The sequence below is a fragment of the Schistocerca nitens genome, chromosome 5 (genome assembly GCF_023898315.1).
Source record: "Schistocerca nitens isolate TAMUIC-IGC-003100 chromosome 5, iqSchNite1.1, whole genome shotgun sequence".
In the NCBI taxonomy this organism is placed as follows: domain Eukaryota; kingdom Metazoa; phylum Arthropoda; class Insecta; order Orthoptera; family Acrididae; genus Schistocerca; species Schistocerca nitens.
Genome location: NC_064618.1, coordinates 748,203,249 through 748,230,975, shown reverse-complemented (window position 1 = coordinate 748,230,975; position 27,727 = coordinate 748,203,249). Strand labels below are relative to the sequence as shown.

At 41.6% G+C, this 27,727-nt stretch overlaps 1 protein-coding gene across 1 annotated transcript in view; it reads left to right on the top strand.

The window, feature by feature from the left end:
• Window positions 1-27,727, top strand: part of LOC126260957 (BTB/POZ domain-containing protein KCTD3) — a 264,436-nt gene that overhangs the window by 23,571 nt on the left and 213,138 nt on the right. The window contains exon 3 of the mRNA XM_049958473.1: window positions 4,780-5,256. Within this exon, the coding sequence (XP_049814430.1) occupies window positions 4,780-5,256 (477 nt within the window). The remainder of the gene's footprint in view (window positions 1-4,779; window positions 5,257-27,727) is intronic.

Here is a 27,727-nt window from a genome sequence, read left to right as displayed (position 1 = left end):
ATGCTAAAAAGAACTCATTGATACCTACCAATCAGATCCATACATAACAAGCCATCTGCGGGATAGAACTGGTAATGTTATTTGCACTTATCCTACACAGCTAAAATGATCTTCACAATACCGATTAACTTGCCTGATTTCAAACCTTCTTCATTTCAAAAAGTTGTTTTTGTGCTGTAGAATTTCTGTGGCCTCTCTGACCACTCTAGCATATTAATGATTAGATCTTGATAAAACTACAGTATTAGTGAAATGAACTTGATGGTTTTCCTGCATATTGTAAGTGCAGACTCCTGCATGTCCCTCATCTATTTTTGTGAGATGTGATTGGTGAAAATGAGCCCAAATGTCAGCAATACCACAGTGATTTCTGTGCTGCAAATATAACTTCTGATTGTTGTTTGTGCTCCCCGTATTCAAATCCAGAGATACGTAAACAGGCAGAATACCTTGCTATGGTCGGCAATGCCTGTGTAAGACAACCGACAAACAAATATGGATGCACGATTTTAGTGTACATTAAAAATGATTGAACTTTTATATGAAGTGTGATTTTGTATCTGTTACTGTGTCAATGGTATTCATTCAGAAATGTTAAACTCATTTTTTTTCAAAGATGTGTTTCACCACTTTACCGGCAGTGTAAGCTCATATAAAAAAATATGTGCATGTTATTTTACTCCAAACAATAACACATTCAAAGCCAGTAAAAATCAAAGTGTATTTATTGAGTAGGGTATATCCCTGCTGGGTATTACTTATAAAACTTTTTCCAAGATTCTGTATTTCAGAATTCATGAACAGCTTGATGGTGAACTAGGTGAATATCAAGGAGTCTTTCATCCAGGATGCAGCTGTCCTGATCAAATTATTAGTCTCAAATCGATAATGAAACATCAAAGGGTCATGAACAAGAAGCTAGTGATCACCTTTGTCGATTTTAAAGAGGCCCACAATAGTATCCATTGCGAGTCTCTACTGTCAATTCTTAAAGAATTTGGTTTACATCAGAAACTTTTCAACCTCATTGCAGTCATCCTTTGAAATACCAAAGCTAGAGTAAGGTTCAGAAATGAATTCTCTGAACTTTTTGAGATTCATACTGGTCTTCGACAAGGTGAAGGATTGTCTCCATTACTGTTCAATTGTGTGCTGGAGAAAATCACGTGTGAATGGAACAAGATATGCCCACCATCTGTTAAGATTGGAAGAAAGATTCCACTTAACTGCCTTGAATTTGCAGGTGATTTGGCACTGTTAGCAAGCAATATTGATAAAGCAAAGGTTCAGATAGAAAAACTAGAACCATTAGCGGCAAAGGTTAGATTGTAAATTTTGTTTGCGAAAACAGAAATGATGCCCAGCTTCCCAGTTGACACATCCCGTATCATACTCCATAATGATCAAAAAATTAAAGTAGTAAAAAAGTTTAATTATCTTCATGAGATTATTACCTGGAATGCTAATGAAAGAGCATCAATAGACATTAGAACATTAAAACTACAGCGAGCACAGAGAACCACGTGGACAACCTACAAAAAACACTCTCTCTCAATAAATACTAAATTTCGACATTACTCCTCCGTCATTAAATCGGAAGCAACATATGCAAGTCAAACACTATTCAGATTAAATTCTCAATCAACAACTGACAAATTGCAGAAAGTTGATAGAAGAATACTCCGAACAATTGTCAGTAAAAAACATCAAGTTAATGGGCAGTGGAGACTTTTGCCCAATTCAGTAGTGTATAAAGAAAGTGAATCCATTATCGATACAATGCGGAAAAGAGGGATTGCATTTTTCGGCCACGTATCTCGCCTACCAAATATTAGAATCCTGAAGCAACTTTTTGACTACTTCTGGAACAGTAAAACCAAAAACATTTGGTTTAAAGAAGTACAAAGTGATCTGGATGAATTGAACATCACCACACACCAAATTCAACACAGAGAAGAGAAACTGCTTCTGAAGAACAAATACACCTGGCTGACATTCAGACCATCAGAACAAAAGAAGTAAGTCATGTCTGCAGAAGAACGAGCAGCCAGATCACAGCGAATGAAGAAATTTTAGGAAACAAAGAAATTGCTGACTGCTAAGACCTAAACTTAATCATTGTAGACTCTGTTGTATTATGTTTGATTTTAGTACTCCAATGTAGGCGTAAACTATGTAAATAAATAAATTGTTTACATGTAAGAGGCTTAGTCTTTTGTGATCTATTGCACATCTTTCTGAAGGCATCATTCATGTTAGAAAGAACGGCAACATTTTCTCTACTATTGAAATGGTTAGTATTTGGGAAGGGCTTATCATTAAGTTTTAATACACTGAAGGTGGAATATATTTCCCAACTTCCTGAAGTGTTATGAGTAGTTGTTCTGGGTTTTTGAGGAAATGCAGCTAACATGTAACTGACATTTCAGCTCTTCCGGAAAGTATTTAATTAATTTAAGATCGGGAATCAGTCCAGCAAATATGCTTATGATTTTTTTTGAAACACTATGTAATGGCCATAGGTTTAAGGACAGCAACATTATTGTACTGCTACAGAAAAAGTGATTCCTAACTATTAACACTTTTATCTTTCCAGGAACATCTTGAATCAGTTAATCAATGAACCAAATAAAAATTAGAATTTAATATCCTATCATTGATCCAAATCCAAACCAGGAAATAAGGCACAGACCATCTTTGAAGCTCCACTGAATTTTGCCTTTGCTACAACTCATCAGTGTAAATGCCATTGTTAGGTATTTCTTAATATTTCCCTTGAGTGACAATAGAAATCTCTGCAACAAAATGGCGAGAGATGATTTATTTGTGCAATACGCTTTAGCATTCAGTCATCTGTAGAAACTAAGTACTTGGCAAGATTACAAAAATGGTAAAATGATGATTGGGTTCAGTGCTTTTCTGATCCAAGACCTTCAGTCACTCTGCCTTTGAATCCGAGCAATTCATCTGTTTGATTCAAACTGATAAAATGTACACAAAGTTTCTACATAGTACCTGTACTTATGTACCCTCAGATGCCTGTACTTATGTACCCTCAGATCGCAACAGAGGTGGTTCTGCAGTGTGTCCAGAGAGTTATACACGTTTAGTATGGGTAGTGCTCTTGTAAAAGTAGCAGTTTCGGAGTTTCACCTGCACAAAGGACATATAATGTGGTTCAAAAATACTTTCATAATATAACCAGCATCAGTTACGAATATAGTAGTGGTACCTACGAGGGCCGTTCAGAAAGTAACCTCCGGTTGATTTAAAAAAAATAAACTTTAAAAAAATACACCAAGTTAAATAAAAATATTTTAATATATACATCTTACAACTACATCTTTGCACTATTTTTCTACATAGTCTCCATAGCGATTGAGGCACTTATCGTATCTCTTCACAAGCTTTGAAATTCCTTCTGCATAAAAATCACCCGCTTGTGCCTGGAGCCAGCCTGTGACCGCATCTTTGAGCTCTTCGTCGTCATCAAACCGCTGTGACCCGAGCCATTTCTTCAAATGCATGAAGAGGTGATAATCACTTGGCGCCAGGTCTGGGCTGTAAGGTGGATGGTTGATAACGTCCCACTTGAAGGACTCAAGAAGGGCCGTTGTTCTGCGAGCAGAGTGAGGACAGGTGTTATCGTGCAAAAAAACGATACCGGAAGTCGGCATACCACGGCGTTTGTTCTTTATAGCCCGTCGTAACTTTTTTATTGTTTCACAGTACACGTCTTGATTAATGGTCGTACCACGTTCCATGAATTCAACCAACAACACCCCTTTGGCATCCCAAAACACCGTTGCCATCAGTTTTCTGGCAGAAAAATCTTGCGAGGCTTTTCTTGGTTTGGTAGGCGAATTTGAATGTGCCCACATCTTTGATTGTTCTTTTGTCTCAGGGTTCACGTACTTAATCCAGGTTTCGTCACTAGTCACGATTCTGTTTAACAATGGTTCTCCTTCGTCCTCATAACGTGACAGAAAGTCTAATGCAGAGGCCATTCTTTGAGTTTTGTGGTGGTCGGTAAGAATTTTGGGCACCCATCGTGCACAGAACTTACGGTAACCCAATCTTGCTGTCACTATCTCGTACAAGAGTGTCTTAGAAATCTGTGGAAAACCAGTAGACAACTCCGACATTGAGAAACGTCGATTTTCACGAACTTTTGCATCAACTGTCTGAATGAGTTCGTCAGTCACCAATGATGGTCTACCACTCCTCTTTTCATCATGAACGTTTTCTCGTCCACTTTTAAATAAACGTACCCATTCACGGACAACTCCTTCACTCATAACTCTTGGTCCGTACACGGCACAAAGCTCACGATGAATAGCTGCTGCAGAATATCCTTTGGCTGTAAAAAACCTTATGACAGCACGCACTTCACATTTGGCAGGGTTTTCTATTGTAGCACACATTTCAAACTGCCACAAAAACTACACTAGCGCAGGTACGACGTTCACTCGACCACGGCTTGATGCCGACTGACCTGTTGAGTGCGTGAACGCACAGATGGCGTCGCTACTCCCCCCACAACCCGCACTGTGACCAATCGGAGGTTACTTTCTGAACCGCCCTCGTATATTTAACCACCAGCTCGCGCACACCATAAACTTTCCTTTTTGCCGTATACAGCTGCATAATATTCTGCAGTGACACATGTTGTATTTCTGTTTTCTTTTACTCATATCACAGCCTTGAATGTGATTCTTAGACTGTGTCATGTGTATGTGTATGTCTTTTGTGCTGATTTTCCTTATGCTATGTTTACAGGTATACCTCTTCAGGAACCGAGTACAAGTACTTCGGCACCTTCTGGGCAGCCAGATATATTGGCAGCTGCACATGTTGCTCGGCCTGGTTCTATTGTTCGTGTTCCACCGGAGGCACCACCAAATGGTGCCACTGCAGCAGCTGCTTCTACTCCTCCCAGTGCACCTCCAATGGCTTCACTCTCTGCTGGAGTCACGACTGCACCTGTACCACAGGCAACATTACCTGCACCTCACACGCATTCTCAGAGGCCATCTCCTGCAGGTGGTCATTCTCGCAATTCCTCTCTGGATCTCAGAGTCTCATCGTCAAATGCTGCTTCGAGAAGTTCTGCCGACTTGCGGGCGATTGCAAGTCGCTCAGCTGTCGGTCATTCACGTGCTGCATCACTCGACCTGAGGCACACAAGGAACTCCTCTGCAGATCTCAACAAATTGTTTCGCAATGATGTGGGACTTGTGTTTGGACCTCATCAAGGTATTAATCTCCTTTCATTTGCAGAATAATCATTAATATATTTGCATGAGACTCCTGTGATCATATTACAAATTTTTCTTACAAAATGTGTACAAGACATTTGCTTGGTTTCAAAATCCTGAATTACCAGTCAAACTTCAGTGGCATGCTTTTCATTGGAGTTGGACATTTTACTTGATGCAATAATGAAATTCCTGGCTAGAAACACCAACCAAAATCTGAGCAAGGCAACTACCTTGCTGCAAACAAAAGATTGTAACAGACACCCCCCCCCCCCTCCCCCTCAGCTTTCCAGCTACAGTTTATTCTTTTTACACACACACACACACACCAGCATCTGTAGCTGCTGCAACATTGATTTTTTACAAAGAAGTGTGCAAGTAAATGGGTGTAGTGGAAGAAAAGGAAAGGATAGGCTTGGGCAGTCAAAATGGAATGATATGTGGTGTGCATAAGTTTTGGGAGGCCAAATTCAGGTGACAGCGGGAGGAGGGAGTGGTGATGTATTTTGGAAAGCAGGTTATACACAGAGTCGGCATTAAAATGTGGATTAAACGTGATACCAGTGACTTAAGGCCAATGGCCTTGCCACATTGATAGCACCAGTTCCTGTTCAGTCACCAAAGTTAAGCAACTTTGGGCCTGGCTAGTACTTGGATAGGTGACCGTTCGATGAAAACTGGATTCCATTGGTTATAAGGACATGCAAGTCACCGAAATGGCATCCAATCAAAAGCGTGGTGCCAGGCCTTGGTGCCACATGACATTTGTTTATTTAGTGACAGAAAGGGGGGAGTACAAAAAGGGGAGCATAATGTTGAAGCAGGAGAGAAATAATGAAGAAACTGGTAAGGTAGTGGACAGAGGATGGTGCCTAGTGGTGGTTTAGGTGGGAGGATTGCAGGGACAAAGCCTGTACTGGAGGGATATTTCCTATCTGTGCAGTTAAGAAGAAGTGGCTGTCGGGGGAGGGGGGGGGGGAGAAAGTTTAATATATATGTGTGCAATGTGTTAAGACAGTTGGCGGAGCTGGTGGTAGAGTTTAATAACAGGTAATGGTAGCCATTCATCTAAGTAGACTGTTGGTTATTTCTCATACCCATATAGAATGTTGTACAGTAATGGCAACTAAGCTGGTATGTGACATTGTTGCTTTAAGGAGGATTGGGAGTAGGAATTGTATAGGAGTGAACTAGGATATTATGTTGATTGAATCAGGTTTGGAGGTATGACAGCTACTGACACTCAGTGAGAGGCATTACAATTCCAGCCAAAGGATGAGTTTTCCAAGGCATTAGGATACTGGGTGATAAGGGAGTTGCAGTCAGTAGCAAATTCTTTATGGTAATGGCTTTATGTGTACTATTGGAAGAAATGAGGCACATTGTCTATTTTCTGACCAGAAACTGCGAGTTTACTTATACTGGAAAAAGTGCAGACAGTAGCTTCAAAACTAGTTTAGTTTTCTGATCTGTTATTCATGTTTTTGCCTCACTTGTAAATTATCTGCAGCTGAGTGGTTATATTTCCTAATTATTGTTTGTTATTTTACACGTAACATTTTTCTTGCTGTGTGGTTGAATGTAATTGGGGAAGATTTTGCACAGCACCTGAAAATGTGTACTAGCTATGGATGAGGAGGCATTTGAAATATGCTATTTGATATTAGAAATTTCATTTACTGTCTAAACATCAATTCCTGTTTTCCTGCATATTCTAAGGGCAATCTTCCGTATGTCCCTCATCTATTTTTGTGAAATGTGATTGGTGAAAATGGGCCCAAATTTCAACAGTTCCACAGCCATTTCTGTGCTGCAAGTATAACTTTTGATTGTTGTTGTGCTCCCCGTATTCGAATACAGAGATATGTAAACAGGCAGAATGTGATGCTGTGTTCGGCTACGCCTATGTAAGACAACAAGTGTCCGGTGCAGTTGCTAGATTGGTTACTGCTGTTACAATGGCAGGTTATCAAGGTTTAAGTGAGTCTGAACATGGTGTTATAGTCGGCGCATGGGCGATGGGACACAGCGTCTCCAAGGCGGCGATGAAGTGGGGATTTCCCCATACAATCATTTCACGAGTGTACCGTGAATATCAGGAATATGGTGAGACATCGCATCTCTGACATCGCTGCAGCCTGAAAAAGATCCTGCAACAATGGGACCAACAATGACTGAACAGAGTCATTCAATGAGACAGAAGTGCGACCCTTCCACAAACTGTTGCAGATTTCAGTGCTGGGCCATCAACAAGTGTCAGCATGCAAACCATTCAATGAAACATCATTGATATGAGCTTTTGGAGCCGAAGACCCACTCATGCATCCTTGGTGACTGCACAACACAAAGCTTTACGTCTCACCTGGCCCTGTCAACACCGACATTGGACTATTGATGACTGGAAACATATTGCCTGGTTGGACAAGTCTCATTTCAAATTGTATCGAGCAGATGGATGTGTATGGGTATGGAGACAACCTCATGAATCCATGGACCGTGCATGTCAGCAGGGGACTGTTCAAGCTGGTGGAGGCTCTGTAATGGTATGGGGCGTGTGCTGTTGGAGTGATATGGGATCCCTGATATGTCTAGATATGCCTCAGACAGGTGACACATACGTAAGCACCCTGTCTGATCACCTGCATTCATTCATGTCCATTGTACATTCGATCAGACTTCGGCAATTGGAGCAGGTCAATGCGACACACCGCATGTCCAGAATTGCTACAGAGTGGCTCCAGGAACACTCTTCTGAGTTTAAACACTTCCGCTGGCCACCAAACTCCCCAAACATGAACATTATTGAGCATATCTGGTATGCCTTGCAATGTGCTGCTAAGAAGAGATCTCCACCCCATCACACTCTTACAGATTTATGGACAGCCCTGCAGGATTCATGGTCTCAAATCCCTCCAGCACTACTTCAGACATTAATCAAGTCCATGCCACAGCATGTTGCAGCACGTCTGTATGCTCACGGGGGCCCTACTCGGTATTAGGCAGGTGTACCAGTTTCTTTGGCTCTTCAGTGTATATGTATGAAAAGGGGAGTCAACCCCAAAGAGTGTTACATGGATGGGTAATGAAGCAAAAATATCGTTAGCAATCTTCCTTTTGTATATCATTTCTGTGAGGCTTAGGTATCCACTCCATGCTCAGCCTGGATAGATTGTACAGGTCCTTAGCTGTTCATGGGATCAAAGTGGTCCTCAGGTTTGAAACTAAAAACACACATAGGCGGAGGGTTGTACCATCAGTGAGTATAAACACCCAAACAATAACAGAGGCTAGATAGGTAGTCTTTCTCATCGAGCTTCCTTACAGATGACAGAAACATGAATTATTGTACAGAACATTTTGACACTAATAAATTGTGAAGGAAACTAAAGTACCAATATTACAAGAAGGAAAGTCGCTACTCACCATATAACAGAGATGCAGAGTCGCAGATAGACACAACAAAGAGATTTTCACACTTAAAGCTTTTGGCCTATGGCCTTTGTCAACAATAGACATACATATGCACACACACATACTCACGCAAACACAACTCACACACACGACTGCAGCCTCAGTCAACTGAAACTGAAACTGTGGTTTCACTTGCCTGATACTGCAGTCGTGTGTGTGAGTTGCATTTGCACGAATGTGTGTGTGCGCCCTTACGTATGTCTATTGTTGACAAAGGCCATTGGCTGAAAGCTTTAAGTGTGAAAATCTTTTTGTTGTGCCTATCTGCGACTCAGCATCTCTGCTATATGGTGAGTAGCAACTATCCTTCTCATAATATTTTTACATTCCATCCTGAATTTTCCAAATTAAAGTATCACCATTATATATAAGCATAGATTTAAGGGCTTTGGCTAATGGACTTAGTATATTCCTCGATTTAGGGGTCATCAACCTTGTAGTCTCTGCAGGCCACAATGTCAACAGCTGAATATTTTTTGGGTCCACAAGTTAATATTACATTAACATTTTAAAGCTGTTGAATTAAGAATAAATTAAAATTCAACATCTTTTTCATATTGCTAGTAACATTGTTAGAAACTAGCTTAAATGAAATACGAACTGTTGTTGTTGTTGTTGTTGTTGTTGTTGTGGTTGTTGTGGTCTTCAGTCCTGAGACTGGTTTGATGCAGCTCTCCATGCTACTCTATCCTGTGCAAGCTTCTTCATCTCCCAGTACTTACTGCAACCTACATCCTTCTGAATCTGCTTAGTGTATTCATCTCTTGGTCTCCCTCTACGATTTTTACCCTCCATGCTGCCCTCCAATGCTAAATTTGTGATCCCTTGATGCCTCAGAACATGTTCTACCAACCGGTCCCTTCTTCTCGTCAAGTTGTGCCACAAACTCCTCTTCTCCCCAATTCTATTCAATACCTCCTCATTAGTTATGTGATCTACCCATCTAATCTTCAGCATTCTTCTGTAGCACCACATTTCGAAAGCTTCTATTCTCCTCCTGTCGGAACTATTTAACGTCCATGTTTCACTTCCATACATGGCTACACTCCATACAAATACTTTCAGAAACAACTTCCTGACACTTAAATCTATACTCGATGATAACAAATTTTTCTTCTTCAGAAACGATTTCCTTGCCATTGCCAGGCTACATTTTATATCCTCTCTACTTCGACCATCATCAGTTATTTTACTCCCTAAATAGCAAAACTCCTTTACTACTTTAAGTGTCTCATTTCCTAATCTAATTCCCTCAGCATCACCCGATTTAATTTGACTACATTCCATTATCCTCGTTTTGCTTTTGTTGATGTTCATCTTATATCCTCCTTTCAAGACACTGTCCAGTCCATTCAACAGCTCTTCCAAGTCCTTTGCCGTCTCTGACAGAATTACAATGTCATTGGCGAACCTCAAAGTTTTTACTTCTTCTCCATGAATTTTAATACCTACTCCGAATATTTATTTTGTTTCCTTTACTGCTTGCTCAATATACAAATTGAATAACATCGGGGAGAGGCTACAATCCTGTCTCACTCCTTTCCCAACCACTGCTTCCCTTTCATGCCCCACGACTCTTATAACTGCCATCTGGTTCCTGTACAAATTGTAAATAGCCTTTCGCTCCCTGTATTTTACCCCTGCCACCTTCAGAATTTGAAAGGGAGTATTCCAATCAACATTGTCAAAAGCTTTCTCTAAGTCTACAAATGCTAGAAACGTAGGTTTGCCTTTTCTTAATCTTTCTTCTAAGATAAGTCGTAAGGTTAGTATTGCCTCACGTGTTCCAACATTTCTACGGAATCCAAACTGATCTTCCCCGAGGTCCGCTTCTACCAGTTTTTCCATTCGTCTGTAAAGAATTCGCGTTAGTATTTTGCAGCTGTGACTTATTAAACTGATAGTTTGGTAATTTTCACATCTGTCAACACCTGCTTTCTTTGGGATTGGAATTATTATATTCTTCTTGAAGTCTGAGGGTATTTCGCCTGTCTCATACATCTTGCTCACCAGATGGTAGAGTTTTGTCATGATTGGCTCTCCCAAGGCCATCAGTAGTTCTAATGGAATGTTCTCTACTCCCGGAGCCTTGTTTCGACTCAGATCTTTCAGTGCTCTGTCAAACTCTTCACGCAGTATCTTATCTCCCATTTCGTCTTCATCTACACCCTCTTCCATTTCCATAATATTGTCCTCAAGTACATTGCCCTTGTATGAATGGTAGTCAGTGAAAAAAAAGAAACCACAATTAATGTTTCTAACACACAGTATGGTGTAAGAAGAAAATAATAACAATGTACATAGTCATATACAGGGTGTTCGGAAATTCCTCTTACAAACTTCTAGAACTTGTTGAGCAGAGTGAGTACACAATATTTTGAATAGGAACCCATGTTTGGAAATGTATTGTTTCCGTTCTATGACAATTTCAATTTAGATATTGAATTAGGTGTGATGCTGTACAATTATTAGGCAACAGTCTGAAAAGAAACATAACGAAACATCCATTTGTCACTTAAGCACATCTGTTTGTATTAACATTGAAACAATACGTGTTTACATTATTACAAAACAAAAAATAACTCAGTATACTGTTCATACAGAACAGTACTGATGCATTACAACAGTGGCTTGATGTGGCAACCACCAACATTATTACAGACATTGTACCTATGAAGCATGTTCTGGTACATGCTCTACATTCCACCCAGTGTCTCTTAAGTTTCTAGTGCAGTGGCTAGAAGTCATGCCATCAGATATTCCTCTGTCTCTGCAATTGTTGCTCATGCAGAATGTCCCAAATGTGATTAACACCCATTGCATGTGAAATTGTTCGCGTCTCGTTACATGTGATGCAGTACATCATCTTCAAATTCAGGCATGTGGCATTGCTGTGGAGCACCACAGTTCTGCCTCCTCATGGTGAATGTACCTGTTTCTTGGAGCTGCTGTGTAACTTGGGCAAAAAGTTTTTGTGATAGCGTGCTATGTTGTGGAAAATGTTCGTGATGCAGACAACTAGCAGCTCTTCTGTTATTTTGAACTTACTGTACATGAGAAGCATGCCTGTGTATTCCGAAAATGTGCACTGAACCGTGTTTTACTGTATCGGGCACACACAGGAATTGAATAGGTCTTGCAGCAAGGCAGACGTTAAGCGACATCAGGTGAGTGTTGACGTAGTACTCATCTCCTGTCCTTCCTGTTGCTTACCAAGGCAAGCACATCTGAGAATTTTGTCTGTCCCTCAGCAGGTGTGGATGCATAACACACCTGAATTGAAACCATCTTATAATGGAGACGGTGCATTCCCGGACATGGGTTCCTATTCAAAATATTATCTACTCACTCTTGTCTACATGTCCTAGAGGTTTGTAACCGAAATTTATGAACACCCTCTGTATTTGTGCTGGAGTGAGAATGAACATGAACAAGTCAGTATTATTGCAGTTTTAAGAAATAAATGCAACTTGAAAGATTGGATTTTACATTTCCATGTCAGGACAGTCTTTTACCCCAAAATTGGACTGTGTCCAATGATTCCGTACTTCCTGTTGTAATTAATCAAGGATACATTTAGACATTTAGAAAGGCAGTGAGGATAGATTGAGACATATTCCCTACGCTGATGATTGACACTCTTCCACCTGTCGTTAAATTCATTTATGAGCTCTCACTTGATCAGGTTTGCTTTCACTGGTGCTACGACTATTCCCATGCAGTTCAGGCTTCTCCAAATCTTCCATCTCAAGTTCTCACCACTGGGCATCTCCTGTAGTTGTTTGGGAGTTTAGTAAGTTCTTTATTCAAGAATCCGTTGCAGGATTAAAGTCTTCCATGGAAAGTAAGTGCCAAATAAGGTGTTAAGTTCATTGAAGTTATGCTTGAGCTGCTCAGTGTGTTCATGACGGGCTCTTTGGGAGTTTGGGTCTGTAAATCAGGCCACTTTGTGTAGTTTATTGAGGGACATGGGTATCATGCAACCATTGTTAGTCATCATCTCTCATTTAAGATTAAATTGATCCTTTTGCCATGTACAGATCTGGACAATAATGGCAAGCACATTCTGCTGTGGTTCTCAGCACCTTTGATCTAGCTCCCAATTTGCCGTTAGCCAAATTCCTCAGTGTGTTATTCCTTGCAGTGACATTATGATTGGTCTTCCTGCAGTGATGTTTATATGGCAGGAACTGGTCCAATACAGCACTCAGGTATTCGGTTTATCTGTTGGTTTCAGGGTGATGCCATTCAAAACTGTGTTCAGCTTTCAGTTTGACTGTTTTGGGTGAAGATGTAAGGTGCTGACTTGTGTCTGAGCGGTGTGGGTTAAGGGAATTTTCCTGGTAGCATTCTGGCATGGACCTTAGGTTGCATATCAGGTTTTGTTCTATATGCTCAAAACTGTTTCCTTGAGCTGTGATTATCAGATCGTTGGTATAATTGAATCGGGTCATGTAATTTTGTGTTGGTTGGTCATTTTTATACAGGTTTGACAGGAGGGGCAGGCAGGGCATTGTCCTGGAAGAACTCTTTTTCTTGTTTTTACCATTGGCTCAATCTGCCCTCCAGTGTAATTTAGAACATTCTGTTTTGCTGCAGTAATTTAGTAACTTTTACAAGCTACTAATCTTTTAAGTGTGTCATACAGTTTTGCCAGGAGCAACCTGTGTTTCACTCTGTCATATGCAGGGCTCAGGTCAACAAAGACAGGTCATTTTATTGATTTATTTTCATATCCTTCATCTGTACATTCAGTAAGGGACAAGATTTGGCTGTTGCAATATTTTCATGATCTGAAACTGGCCTGTTGGGAATGAGCCTTGGGTTATACAGTCTGTATAAGCGACATAAGAGCAGTGTTGAGTGATAGTTCTTTGGGGAATCTGGATATTTTCCAGCCTTTAATAACGCTGTTACCTTTGCTTTTCTCCACATCTTTGGGCTCTTGCTTGTCTTGAGACAGTGATTGATAAGCTCCAGTATCCATTGTTTGTTTCCAAGGCAAAAGTGTTTGCTTTATTGAACACAAATGTTGTCCACTTGGGCTATTTTTCCATATATCACCGAGTTTAATTGTAGTTTGAGTTCTTTCTAGGCAAACAGCACAATGAAGTTATTTGATTATTGCTGTGGGCATCTATTGATTTTAGACGTCTGACTTCTTTGGTTGGATTTTCCGTTTAGGAGGATTTGGTGGGCAGCTCGGTTGGGTGTTACTTTGAGTGGTCAGGGTCACAGTTGAGTGTTTTCACTAAGTTCCAGGCAATTATGCTGCTGTGGGTCATACCCATTCCTTTCATGGTTTCAGTCCACCTCTTCTGTCTTTTCTCACTCAGCATTTTCATTAGTGCAGTTCCTAATTATATAGACTTTTAAGTAAGATGGTCCTGCTTGTATAGTGTTTTGTATTTGTTGAGGATGTCCTTTGATTCATCTGCGAGACGTGGGATCAGATATTACCTGCAGCCTCACGGAATATGTCTTGTAGGAATTTTTTTAAGAATCTGTACGAAGTTTTTGTTGTTTGCCAGTATTGGAGTGTGTTTCTTTATTTCTGTCACAAAATATTCAGCATACTTTTATTCATTTGACCTTTCTACAAGTAAACCTTCCGAGATATTGAATTTTTGTTATTCTAACAGAGAAAGTCTGGTTTCCAGCTGTCCTGTCTTGTGCATCACAAACTTCTGCATACTCTATTGGCCTTATGGAGATTGGAATGTCTGTTGTTTTAACAACAGTGTATGTGTGGCTTCCAATTTCCCTGCCCTGTGTTGCATTTTAAGAATGGGCTTGTGTCGGTTTTCAGGCACTGAAATTGCACGTTTGCTCTGATGGAGCAGCTGTCAGGGTTGCAACTGCACTTCCATGTTTTGTCATTAAAAGAGAAAGGTAATTTTGGGTACTGTAATAATGATAATTTATATGCTTCATTCCATTGCTTTGTAGAGGTTAGGAGTGGTTGACCTCTATAACGATAGGTGAAATTGGGTTTTCAGTGGTCAGAAAGCCAATGGTTTGCCACCTTTTGATTACATGTAAATGAGCAGACCTGGCAGTGCTTCGCAAGTGCTAAATACACTATGTGATCAAAAGAATCCGGACACCTAGCTGAAAATTACTTACTGAGGAGAGGTATTGATGTCAGTCAATGAGGCCTGGCATGAAGTCGGTGTTCCAAAACTTCCCAAAGGTGTTCTTTATGATTCAGGACAGGACTCTGTGCAGGCCAGTCCATTACAGGGATGTTATCGTTGTGTAATCACTCTGCCACAGGCTGTGCATTATGAAGAGGTACTCAATCGTGTTAAAAGATGCAATCGCCATCCTCGAATTGCTCTTCAACAGCGGGAAGCAAGAAGGTGCTTAAAACATCAACGTAGGCCTGTACTGTGATAGTGCCACACAAAACAACAATAGGTGCAAGCCACCTCCATGAAAAACACGACCATGCCATAACACCACCACCTCTGAATTTTATTGTTGGCACTGCACATGCTGGCAGATGATGTTCACTGGGCTTTCGCCATACCCACACTCTGCCATTGGATCGCCACATTGTGTACCGTGATTCGTCACTCCACACAGCATTTTTCCACTGTACAGTCGTTCAGTGTTTACATTCCTTACACCAAGCAAGGTTTATGAGCAGTCACTTGACCATGGAATCCAAGTTTTCTCACTTCCCGCCTAATTGTCATAGTACTTGCAGTGGATCCTGATGCAATTTGGAATTCTTGTGTGATGGTCTGGATAGATGTCTGCCTATTACACATTATGACCCTCTTCACTGTCGGCAGTCTCTGTCAGTCAACAGATGAGGTTGGCCTGTATGCTTTTGTGCTGTACAAGTCCCTTCACGTTTTCACTTCACTATCATATCGGAAACAGTGGACCTAGGGATGTTCAGGAATGTGGAAATCTTGTGTACAGACGTATGACACAAGTGACAGCTAATCACCTGACCACGTTCAAAGTTTGCGAGTTCCACTGAGCGCCCCATTCTGCTCTCTCACGATGTCTAATGACTACTGAGGTCGCTGATATGGAGTATCTGGCAGTAAGTGGCAGCACAATTCATGTAATATGAAAAACATATGGTTTTGGGGGTGTCCGGATACTTTTGATCACCTAGTGTATGTATGAGACTTGGATATATGTCCTAATCTCCGTCTCCCCCCTCTCTGTGCATCATCTCCTACACACCTCCCATTGTCCATCTCCTCCTTCTCCCCCTATCTCTGTCTTATCACCTTTGCCCTGCTCCCTGTACATCTCTTCCCAAACTCTATATCCGTCTCCTCCTCCCTCATCACTCTGTCCATAGCCTCCTTCCCCCTTCTTTGTATCCATTTCTTCCCCTCCCCTCTCGTCCCCCCTCCCCCAACCTTATTTATTGTTATTGCAAATGGAACCTTGATTTGGAATAGAAGTCAAAATGAATGGGTAAATTGGTTGGAATCAGTAGTACATGAAGTATGAGAGAAACCTTTCCAGCTGTTGGATCTGTGAGGGTAGTAGGTTTAAAGACAGTATTTTGTATGGTTTTAATATACAAACAGGAATGATTATAAAGTTAGCCATAAACATAATTTTCCTGTTTTCTGTTAAAAATGACTGAGAAAAAGAAAACAAAACCACACATTTTCATAGCACAGCTTAGCAGGTTCTTTCTCGTTGCAGTTTAGCAAAAAGCTTTTATTGTATGACACATCAGTATCTTCAGTGGTTTAGGCCGTACGTTGTCTGTTAGTCAGTCAGTGAGATGGAAGCTCTAACTGGGTGAGTCGAACTTTACTGCACCCATTGTTGTCAGGCTCATTGACTCAACAATAATGCGGGTGGCCTGTGTTGAGCGTGAGCGTATACCGACTGATATTTTGCTACCTCACTGGTGCCATTTTTTGCAAAGAAATAAACCACGAGCTTAATTCAACTAATGTTTGCAACACACCAAATTATCACAAACTGATATCAGCTCAATCTTTGCAACAGCCCAAAGATATGATAATCACCAATAATACATTTAAATATCACTTTCAATTGTATTTAGTTTCATAAAATATCAATATTCAGTGAAGAATTTGTTGCTGCTATGAAAGCTTGTGACAGCAGATGTGTGAAACTGAACATCACTTTTCTTTTTAATACAATGAAAATGTGATAGTAGAACTGTCAACTGACTGTCACATTTCTTTCATTGAGATTTACATTCAGAAGTTCCATCTAGATTTATAACTTTTCTGGATCTACCAAAAATTTTCTTATACAAGTCTTGTCCTGACAGTCATTTACGAACACACACACACACACACACAAAAAGAAAAAAAAATCTGTTGAGCCGTTATCAAGTGATGATCTTTCATACATGTCGCAATTGATTTTTATTTATATAGATACCTGTCAGTCGTCCCCCCATGAACCATGGACCTTGCCGTTGGTGGGGAGGCTTGTGTGCCTCAGCGATACAGATAGCCGTACCGTAGGTGCAACCACAACGGAGGGGTATCTGTTGAGAGGCCAGACAAATGTGTGGTTCCTGAAGAGGGGCAGCAGCCTTTTCAGTACTTGCAAGGGCAACAGTCTGGATGATAGACTGATCTGCCCTTGTAACAATAACCAAAACGGCCTTGCTGTGCTGGTACTGCGAACGGCTGAAAGCAAGGGGAAACTACAGCCATAATTTTTCCCGAGGGCATGCAGCTTTACTGTATGATTAAATGATGATGGCATCCTCTTGGGTAAAATATTCCGGAGGTAAAATAGTCCCCCATTCGGATCTCCGGGTGGGTACTACTCAGGAGGACGTCGTTATCAGGAGAAAGAAAACTGGCATTCTACGGATCGGAGCGTGGAATGTCAGATCCCTTAATCGGGCAGGTAGGTTAGAAAATTTAAAAAGGGAAATGGATAGTTTAAAGTTAGATATAGTGGGAATTAGTGAAGTTCGGTGGCAGGAGGAACAAGACTTCTGGTCAGGTGACTACAGGGTTATAAACACAAAGTCAAATAGGGGTAATGCAGGAGTAGGTTTAATAATGAATAGGAAAATACGAGGGTGGTTCAGAAAGTAACCTCTGATTGGTCACAGTGCGGGTTGTGGGGGGAGTAGCGACGCCATCTGTGCATTCACGCACTCAACAGGTCAGTCGGCATCAAGCCGTGGTCGAGTGAACGTCGTACCTGCACTAGTTTAGTTTTTGTGGCAGTTTGAAATGTGTGCTACAATAGAAAACCCAGCCAAATGTGAAGTGCGTGCTGTCATAAGGTTTTTTACAGCCAAAGGATATTCTGCAGCAGCTATTCATCGTGAGCTTTGTGCCGTGTACGGACCAAGAGTTATGAGTGAAGGAGTTGTCCGTGAATGGGTACATTTATTTAAATGTGGACGAGAAAACGTTCATGATGAAGAGAGGAGTGGTAGACCATCATTGGTGACTGACGAACTCGTTCAGACAGTTGATGCAAAAGTTCGTGAAAATCGACGTTTCTCAATGTCGGAGTTGTCTACTGGTTTTCCACAGATTTCTAAGACTCTCTTGTACGAGATAGTGATAGCAAGATTGGGTTACCGTAAGTTCTGTGCACGATGGGTGCCCAAAATTCTTACCGACCACCACAAAACTCAAAGAATGGCCTCTGCATTAGACTTTCTGTCACGTTATGAGGACGAAGGAGAACCATTGTTAAACAGAATCGTGACCGGTGACGAAACCTGGATTAAGTACGTGAACCCTGAGACAAAAGAATAATCAAAGATGTGGGCACATTCAAATTCGCCTACCAAACCAAGAAAAGCCTCGCAAGATTTTTCTGCCAGAAAACTGATGGCAACGGTGTTTTGGGATGCCAAAGGGGTGTTGTTGGTTGAATTCATGGAACGTGGTACGACCATTAATCAAGACGTGTACTGTGAAACAATAAAAAAGTTACGACGGGCTATACAGAACAGTACTACAGTAGTACAAGTTTATATGCCAACTAGCTCTGCAGATGACGAAGAAATTGAAGAAATGTATGATGAAATAAAAGAAATCATTCAGATAGTGAAGGGTGACGAAAATTTAATAGTCATGGGTGACTGGAATTCGGTAGTAGGAAAAGGGAGAGAAGGAAACGTAGTAGGTCAATATGGATTGGGGCTAAGAAATGAAAGAGGAAGTCGCCTGGTAGAATTTTGCACAGAGCATAACTTAATCATAGATAACACTTGGTTCAAGAATCATAAAAGAAGCTGTATACATGGAAGAAGCCTGGAGATACTCACAGGTTTCAGATACATTATATAATGGTAAGACAGAGATTTAGGAACCAGGTTTTAAATTGTAAGACATTTCTAGGGGCAGATGTGGACTCTGACCACAATCTATTGGTTATGACCTGTAGATTAAAACTGAAGAAACTGCAAAAAGGTGGGAATTTAAGGAGATGGGACCTGGATAAACAGAAAGAACCAGAGGTTGTACAGAGTTTCAGGGAACAATTGACAGGAATGGGGGAAATACAGTAGAAGATGAATGGGTAGCTTTGAGGGATGAAGTAGTGAAGGCAGCAGAGGATCAAGTAGGTAAAAAGACGAGGGCTAGTAGAAATCCTTGGGTAACAGAAGAAATATTGAATTTAATTGATGAAAGGAGAAAATATAAAAATGCAGTAAATGAAGCAGGCAAAAAGGAATACAAACGTCTCAAAAATGAGATCGACAGGAAGTGCAAAATGGCTAAGCAGGGATGGCTAGAGGACAAATGTAAGGATGTAGAGGCTTATCTCACCAGGGGTAAGATAAATACTGCCTACAGGAAAATTAAAGAGACCTTTGGAGAAAAGAGAAATACTTGTATGAACATCAAGGACTCAGATGGAAACCCAGTTCTAAGCAAAGAAGGGAAAGCAGAAAGGTGGAAGGAATATATAGAGGGTCTATACAAGGGCGATGTACTTGAGGACAATATTATGGAAATGGGAGAGGATGTAGATGAAGATGAAATGGGAGATACGATACTGCGTGAAGAGTTTGACAGAGCACTGAAAGACCTGAGTCGAAACAAGGCCCCCGGAGTAGACAACATTCCATTAGAATTACTGATAGCCTTGGGAGAGCCAGCCATGACAAAACTATACCATCTGGTGAGCAAGATGTATGAAACAGGCGAAATACCCTCAGACTTCAAGAAGAATATAATAATTCCAATCCCAAAGAAAGCAGGTGTTGACAGATGTGAAAATTACCAAACTATCAGTTTAATAAATCACAACTGCAAAATACTAACGTGAATTCTTTACAGATGAATGGAAAAACTAGTAAACTAGTAGAAGCCGTCCTCGGGGAAGATAAGTTTGGATTCCTTAGAAATGTTGGAACATGTGAGGCAATACTGACCCTACGACTTATCTTAGAAGCTAGATTAAGGAAGGGCAAACCTACATTTCTAGCATTTGTAGACTTAGAGAAAGCTTATGACAATGTTGACTGGAGTACTCTCTTTCAAATTCTGAAGGTGGCAGGGGTAAAATACAGGGAGCGAAAGGCTATTTACAATTTGTACAGGAACCAGATGGCAGTTATAAGAGTCGAGGGACATGAAAGGGAAGCAGTGGTTGGGAAGGGAGTGGGACAGGGTTGTAGTCTCTCCCCGATGTTATTCAATCTGTATATTGAGCAAGCAGTGAAGGAAACAAAAGAAAAATTTGGAGTAGGTATTAAAATCCATGGAGAAGAAATAAAAACTTTGAGGTTCGCCAATGACATTGTAATTCTGTCAGAGACGGCAAAGGACTTGGAAGAGCAGTGGAACGGAATGGATAGTGTCTTGAAAGGAGGATATAAGATGAACATCAACAAAAGCAAAACGAGGATAATGGAATGTAGTCGAATTAAGTCGGGTGATGCTGAGGGAATTAGATTAGGAAATGAGACACTTAAAGTAGTAAAGGAGTTTTGCTATTTGGGGAGCAAAATAACTGATGATGGTCGAAGTAGAGAGGATATAAAATGTAGCCTGGCAATGGCAAGGAATGCGTTTCTGAAGAAGAGAAATTTGTTAACATCGAGTATAGATTTAAGTGTCAGGAAGTCGTTTCTGAAAGTATTTGTATGGAGTGTAGCCATATATGGAAAGTGAAACATGGACGATAAATAGTTTGGACACGAAGAGAATAGAAGCTTTCGAAATGTGGTGCTACAGAAGAATGCTGAAGATTAGATGGGTAGATCACATAACTAATGAGGAGGTATTTCATAGAATTGGAGAGAAGAGAAATTTGTGGCACACATTGACCAGAAGAAGGGATCGGTTGGTAGGACAGGTTCTGAGGCATCAAGGGATCACCAATTTAGTATTGGAGGGCAGCGTGGAGGGTAAAAATCGTAGAGGGAGACCAAGGGATGAATACACTAAGCAGATTCAGAAGGATGTATGTTGCAGTAGGTACTGGGAGATGCAGAAGCTTGCACAGGATAGAGTAGCATGGAGAGCTGCATCGAACCAGTCTCAGGACTGAAGAACACAACAACAACAACAACAACAACAACAACAACACCTGTCAATGGTCATATGCCACTTATCCAGTTGTATTTACATCACATGCACTTTATACACGGCGATTTTGTTAAAGGGGACAGACTGCAGGAAGCGACCCCTAAGAGGATTTGGAGTAAAGAAATGTCATGTGAACATCTGGCAGGAAATGCATTCTAAGGGAGGTACACGCACATGAGGGTGGAGGGAAAAGATGGTTGACACTGTAAGTTTCAGTGGCTGGAAGCACACATTAGAACACACCAGAGAAGTGAGTTCCATGTGTAATAGTGTTTTATTGGCATGGTGGCAGTGAACCAGCAGCACCGGTTCATCCTCAGTCCTCCTACAATGACTCATAAGCCAGGCATACATGCATTTCCTGCAGATGACCCTGCCGCCCCTTTCTGGAAGATGTGCCTTTGCTGTTGCAAAGGATAATGTGGCTGCTAAATGATGGTATTCCAGCGCACTTCCACCTTTCTGTGTGGAGACATCTCGACAATGTCTACCCCGACCACACATTGAGGCTGAACAGGTGCTGATGGTTTACTGCCCTCATACCACCTAAATACTAATACAAATAGAACATCCCCATTTGACTGGCATGTTCTCATGTGTGCTTCCAACCATTGAAATCTACTCTGTCAAAAGTCTTTGATCTCCACTTTAAAGTGGGTTTTTTATCTCTTGGAGCACATTACCAGCTATATCTCCATCTGACCTTAATTACTTCTTATCCTCCTAAGGATAATTTCCTGCAGTTTGCCCTCATTGAGCCAAATCACCCCATATTAAATTGAACTAAACAAAGGTAGCATATTAGAAATTAACAAGTGCAAAGAACAAATGAAATAATAATGCTGCCAACCGTGACAATTTTGTAGAATGTTTAAAATTATTATTATTATTATTATCACTATTTGACCTCAGTTCTACGAATCCAACTTAAAAGCAAATAATAATAATAATAAAAAAAAAAAACCACACACACACACACACACACACACACACACACACACACACACAGACACACACAAATTTCAAGCTTCATCAGGAAAGAGGAAAGGAGAGGGAAAGACGAAAGGATGTGGGTTTTAAGGGAGAGCGGAAGGAGTCATTCCAATCCCGGGAGTGGAAAGACTTACCTTAGGTGGAAAAAAGGACAGGTATACACTCGCTCGCACACACACACACACACACACACACACACACACACACACACATATATCCATCCGCACATATACAGACACAGGCAGACATCTCTGCCCAACCTCTTTTACATATATCTGCCTGTGTCTGTACATGTGCGGATGGATACGTGTGTGTGTGTGCGTGTGTGTGCGCGCGAGTGTATACCTGTCCTTTTTTCCCCCCTAAGGTAAGTCTTTCCACTCCTGGGATTGGAATGACTCCGTACCCTCTCCCTTAAAACCCACATCCTTTCGTCTTTCCTGCTCCTTCCCTCTTTCCTGATGAAGCAACCGTGGGTTGCGAAAGCTTGAATTTTGTGTGTGTGTTTGTGTTTGTTATTGTCTCCATCAATGTACCAACGATTTCGTTTGGTAAGTTATAGAATCTTTGTTTTTAGATACATTTTTCCCATGTGGAATGTTCCCCTATATATATAATATGCAGTGGTCATTTCATCCAAAGCCTGCTGCTTATCATAGCGGGAGTGTATAATGTCCCTTGCACATGCAGCCAAATGCACATAGGAACTGCAAAAAGAAGAATCGATGCCCGACTTAATGAAAATGAGCAGCTGTCATCTGGGAAACATGGATAAATAAGCAGTAACAGATGATCCAACATGGACCAGGGGACCAACAAATTTGTTTCTTTGGCTGTATGGTTTTATAAAGATCTAGTCATTACTATCCTAGGATGTACAGAGAAACCATAGAAATTCAAAGAACAAAAAAATTTAACAGAAAAGGAGGAGGACTGAAATTGGACAATTTGTAGCCATTAATGCTAAATAAAACAAACGGCACTGACTCTTTCACCACTGTAGAATCTCCATACCATACTTCGGCACAGATCCACTTTCTTAGGCAGTGATCTGACGGCATCACAAACCAACTTTTCAGTGGATATGTATAAAAATTTCTGTTTGCTGAGACTTTTTAAGTTTGACACTGCTTTCTGACTGTACAGCATCTGATGATGTCTCTAGAGATGAAATGTTAAGCTGAAGAAGCCTGAGGCCACAGTCTAAGGTCCACAAAACCAAAATCATCAATTATCATCTCAGTTTTTAACAGCAGCCTAGAGTATTAAATACATGCGGGCGCGGAGATGCTGAGTTGCACATAGGCACAACAAAAAGACTGTCACAGATAAAAAAAAAACAGTAAGGCCTTTGTCAAAAACAGATGACAGACACACACACTCACGCAGATGCATCTCACACACATGACTGCAGTCTCAGGCAAATGAAACCACTCTGTGATCAGCAGCTCCAGTGCATAATGGGAGTGGCAATTGGGTGGGGATAAGGAGGAGGCTGGGGTGGGGAGGGGGAGGCACAGTATGGTACAGGTGGCGGACAGTGTAGTGCTACAGGTTAGATGGAGGGCAGAGAGATGTGGAGATAGGGGCAGGGGGAGGGGGGTAGTGGAAAAGGAGAGAAATAAAAAGACTGGGTGTGATGGTGGAATGAAGGCTGTTTAGTGCTGGAATGGGTGCAGGGAAGGGGCTGGATGGGTGAGGACAGTGGCTAACGAAGGTTGAGGCCAGGAGGGTTCCGGGAACGTAGGATGTATTGCAGGGAAAGTTCCCACGTGCGCAATTCAGAAAAGCTGGTGTTGGTGGGAAGGATCCATATGGCACAAGCTGTGAAGCAGTCATTGAAATGAAGGGTGTCATGTTTGGCAGTGTGCTCAGAAACAGGGTGGTCCACTTGTTTCTTGACCAGAGTTTGTCAGTGGCCATTCATGTGGACAGATAGCTAGTTGATTGTCATGCCCACATAGAATGCAGCACAGTGGTTGCAGCTTAGCTTGCAAATTACATGTAGCCCTGCCTTTGTCAAGATGGTGATGTTTGTGACCAGATTGAAGTAGTTGGTGATGGGAGGATGTATGGGACAGGTCTTGCATCTAGGTCTATTATAGGGATATGAGCCTTGAGGTAGGGGTTGGAAGTAGGGGTTGTGTAAGGATGGACGAGTATATTGCGTGGGTTTGGTGGATGGCGGAATACCACTTGGGAGGGGTGGGAATGATAGTGGGCAGGACATTTCTCACTTCAGGGCACGATGAGAGGTAGTGGAAACCCTGGTGGAGAAAGCAATACAGTTGCTCCAGTCCTGAGTGTTACTGAGTTACGAGGACAATGCTCCTCTGTGGCCACACGGTGGGACTTCGGGAGGTGGTGGGAGACTGGGGAGATAAGACATGGGAGATTTGATTTTGTACTAGGTTGGGAGGATAATTACGGTCAGTGAAGGCTTCAGTGAATCCTTCGGTATATTTCAAGAGGGACCACTCATCACTGCAGATACGATGACCACGGGTGGCTAGGCTTTATAGAAGGGTCTTCTTGGTACGGAAATGGTGGCAGCTGTCAAAATGGAGGTATTGTTGGTGGTTAGTAGGTTTGATATGGATAGAGGTGCTGATGAAGCCATCTTTGAGGTGGAGGTCAACATCTAGGAAAGCTGGTTGAGTAGGACCATGTGAAGCAAATGGAGGAGAAGTTGTTGAGGTTCTGGAGGAATGTGGATAGAGTGTTTTCACCCTTGATCCAGATTGCAAATTTGTAATCAATGAATATGAACCACATGAGGGGCTTAGGATTCTGAGTGTTTAGGAAGGATTCCTCTAGATGGCCCATGAAAAGGTTGGCATAGGATTATGCCATACTGGTGCCCATATCTGTACCCCGGATTTGTTTGTAGGTAATGCCTTCAAAGAAGAAGTAATTGTGGGTGAGGATATAGTTGGTCATGGTGACTAGGAAAGAGGTTGTTGTTTTGGAATCCGTCAGGCATTGGGAAAGGTAGTGTTCAATAGCGGTAAGGCCTTGGGCCTTAGGGAGTTTAGTGTACATGGGGATGGCATCAATACTGATGAGCAGGACACCGTGTGGTAAAGGGACAGCAATTGTGGAGAGCTGGTGGAGGAAATAGTTGGTATCTTTTATATAGAAGGATAGGTTCCGGGTAATAGGTTGAAGGTGTTGGTCTATGTGAGCAGAGATTCTCTCAATGGGGGTGCAGTAACCAGCCACTATGGGATGTCTTGGGTGGTTAGGTTTTCAGACTTGCATGTAGAAGGTAGGAGTGTGGGGAGTGGTGGGGGTGAGCAGAGAAAAGTACTCTGGAGAGGGGTCCTGGGATGGGCCTAAGGATTTGAGGAGTGACCGGAGATCCTGCTGGACTTCTGGAAAGGGGTCATCTAGAGGAATCCTTCCTGAACACCCAGAATCCTAAACCCTCACCTGGTTCAGATTCATTGATGACATCTTTGTGATCTGGATCGAGGGTGAGGACACCCTATCCACATTCATCCAGAACCTCAACAACTTTTCCCCCATTTACTTCACCTGGTCCTACTCAACCCAAAGAGCCACCTTCCTTGTTGTTGACCTCCACCTCAAAGATGATTACAGTAGTACCTCTGCCCATATCAAACCTGCTAACCACGAGCAATACCTCCATTCTGACAGCTGCCACCCGTTCCATACCAAGAAGTCCCTTCTATATAGCCTAGTAACCCGAGGTCGTCGCATCTGCAGTGATGTTCGGTCCCTCTCAAAATATAACGAGGGTTTCACTGAAGCCTTCACAGACCATAATTATCCTCCCAACCTCGTACAAAACCACATCTCCAGTGTCTTATCTTTCCAGTCTCCCACCACCTCCCAAAGTCCCACCGTCTGGCCACAGAGGAGCATTCCCCTTGTAACTCAGTGCCACTCAGGACTGGAGCAACTGTGTTACCTTCTCCACCAGGGTTTTGACCACCTCTTGTTGTGCCCTGAAATAAGAAAATCCTGCCCACTATCCTTCCCACCCCTCCCTCAGTGGTATTCCACCATCCACCAAATCTACACAATACACTTGTCCATCCTTACGCTAACCCTGCTTGCAACCCCTTACTTCATGGCTCATACCCCTGTAATAGACCTAGATGCAAGACCTCTCCCATACATCCTCCCACCGCCACCTACTCCAGTCTGCTCACAAACATCACCTATCCCATCAAAGGCAGGGCTACCTGTGATACCAGGTCTGTCCGCATGAATGGCAACCGACGAACTCTGGCCAAGAAACAAATGGACCACCCTGTTGCTAAGCACGCTGCCAAGCATGACACTCTTCATTTCAGTGACTGCTTCACAGCTTGTGCCATATGGATTGAGGGGGGGCGGGGGGTGTTCGGTGAAGGTATGTTCTCGAAACTTAAACAAAAGCCTGTACCGAGCTATGGAGTGTCTCTCTTGCAGAGTCTTCCACTGGAGTTTATCTATCATCTCGGTAATGCTTTTGCGATTACTAAATGATCCTGTAACAAAGCGCGCTGCTCTCCGTTGGATCTTCTCTAGATTAGATTAGATTTCTTTCATTCCAATTGATCCGTAGTGAGGAGGCCCTCCAGGATGTAGAACATGCCAGAAAAACAACAATACATGACAAATATTTACAACTAAAACAAATAAGCTACATTCCACAGGTCCCAAGTGGAATGATCGTCATTTTTCAATGAACACTATATGAAAGAGTCATTTTACAAATACTAATGCACTGAATTTAAAATAAAAAAGTTTATTTATTTATTTATAAGGTAATAAATGTGTAATACAACTACTATAATACTTATTTACAATGAACACATTACTGCACTGAAAGGGTGCAGAAGTTAGATTGTACTTACACACACACACACACACACACATACATATTTACAATGAACACATTACTGCACTGAAATTGTACAGAAGTTATATTGTACTTTTATATACACAAATCAGTTGGTTTTATTGAGAAATTCATCAATGGAGTAGAAGGAGTTGGCCACCAATAAATCCTTTAGGCTTCTCTTAAATTGAATTTCATTGGTTGTTAAGCTTTTTATGGCTGCTGGCAAGTTATTGAAAATGTGTGTTCCTGAATAATGCACATCTTTTTGTACAAGACTAAGTGACTTTAAATCCTTGTGAAGATTATTCTTATTTCTAGTATTGATTCCATGAATTGAGCTGTTGTTTTGAAAAAGTTATATATTTTTAATGGCAAATTTCATTAAAGAATAAATATATTGGGAAGCAGTAGTTAGTATCCCTTGCGGTGGCCCTGTGTAATGTTAAGTGTTTTCGTGGACTTACTTGTTGAAGAATGCTGGTTCTGCTTTCTTGCAGTGCCGTTGTCTTCTGCTAGCACCGGATGCTTCTCCGAAAATTTCACAGCTAGGAAGGGGAAATTTTCACTCTCTCGTTCTCTCTCTCTCTTCTTATTCAAAAATACGCTACTCT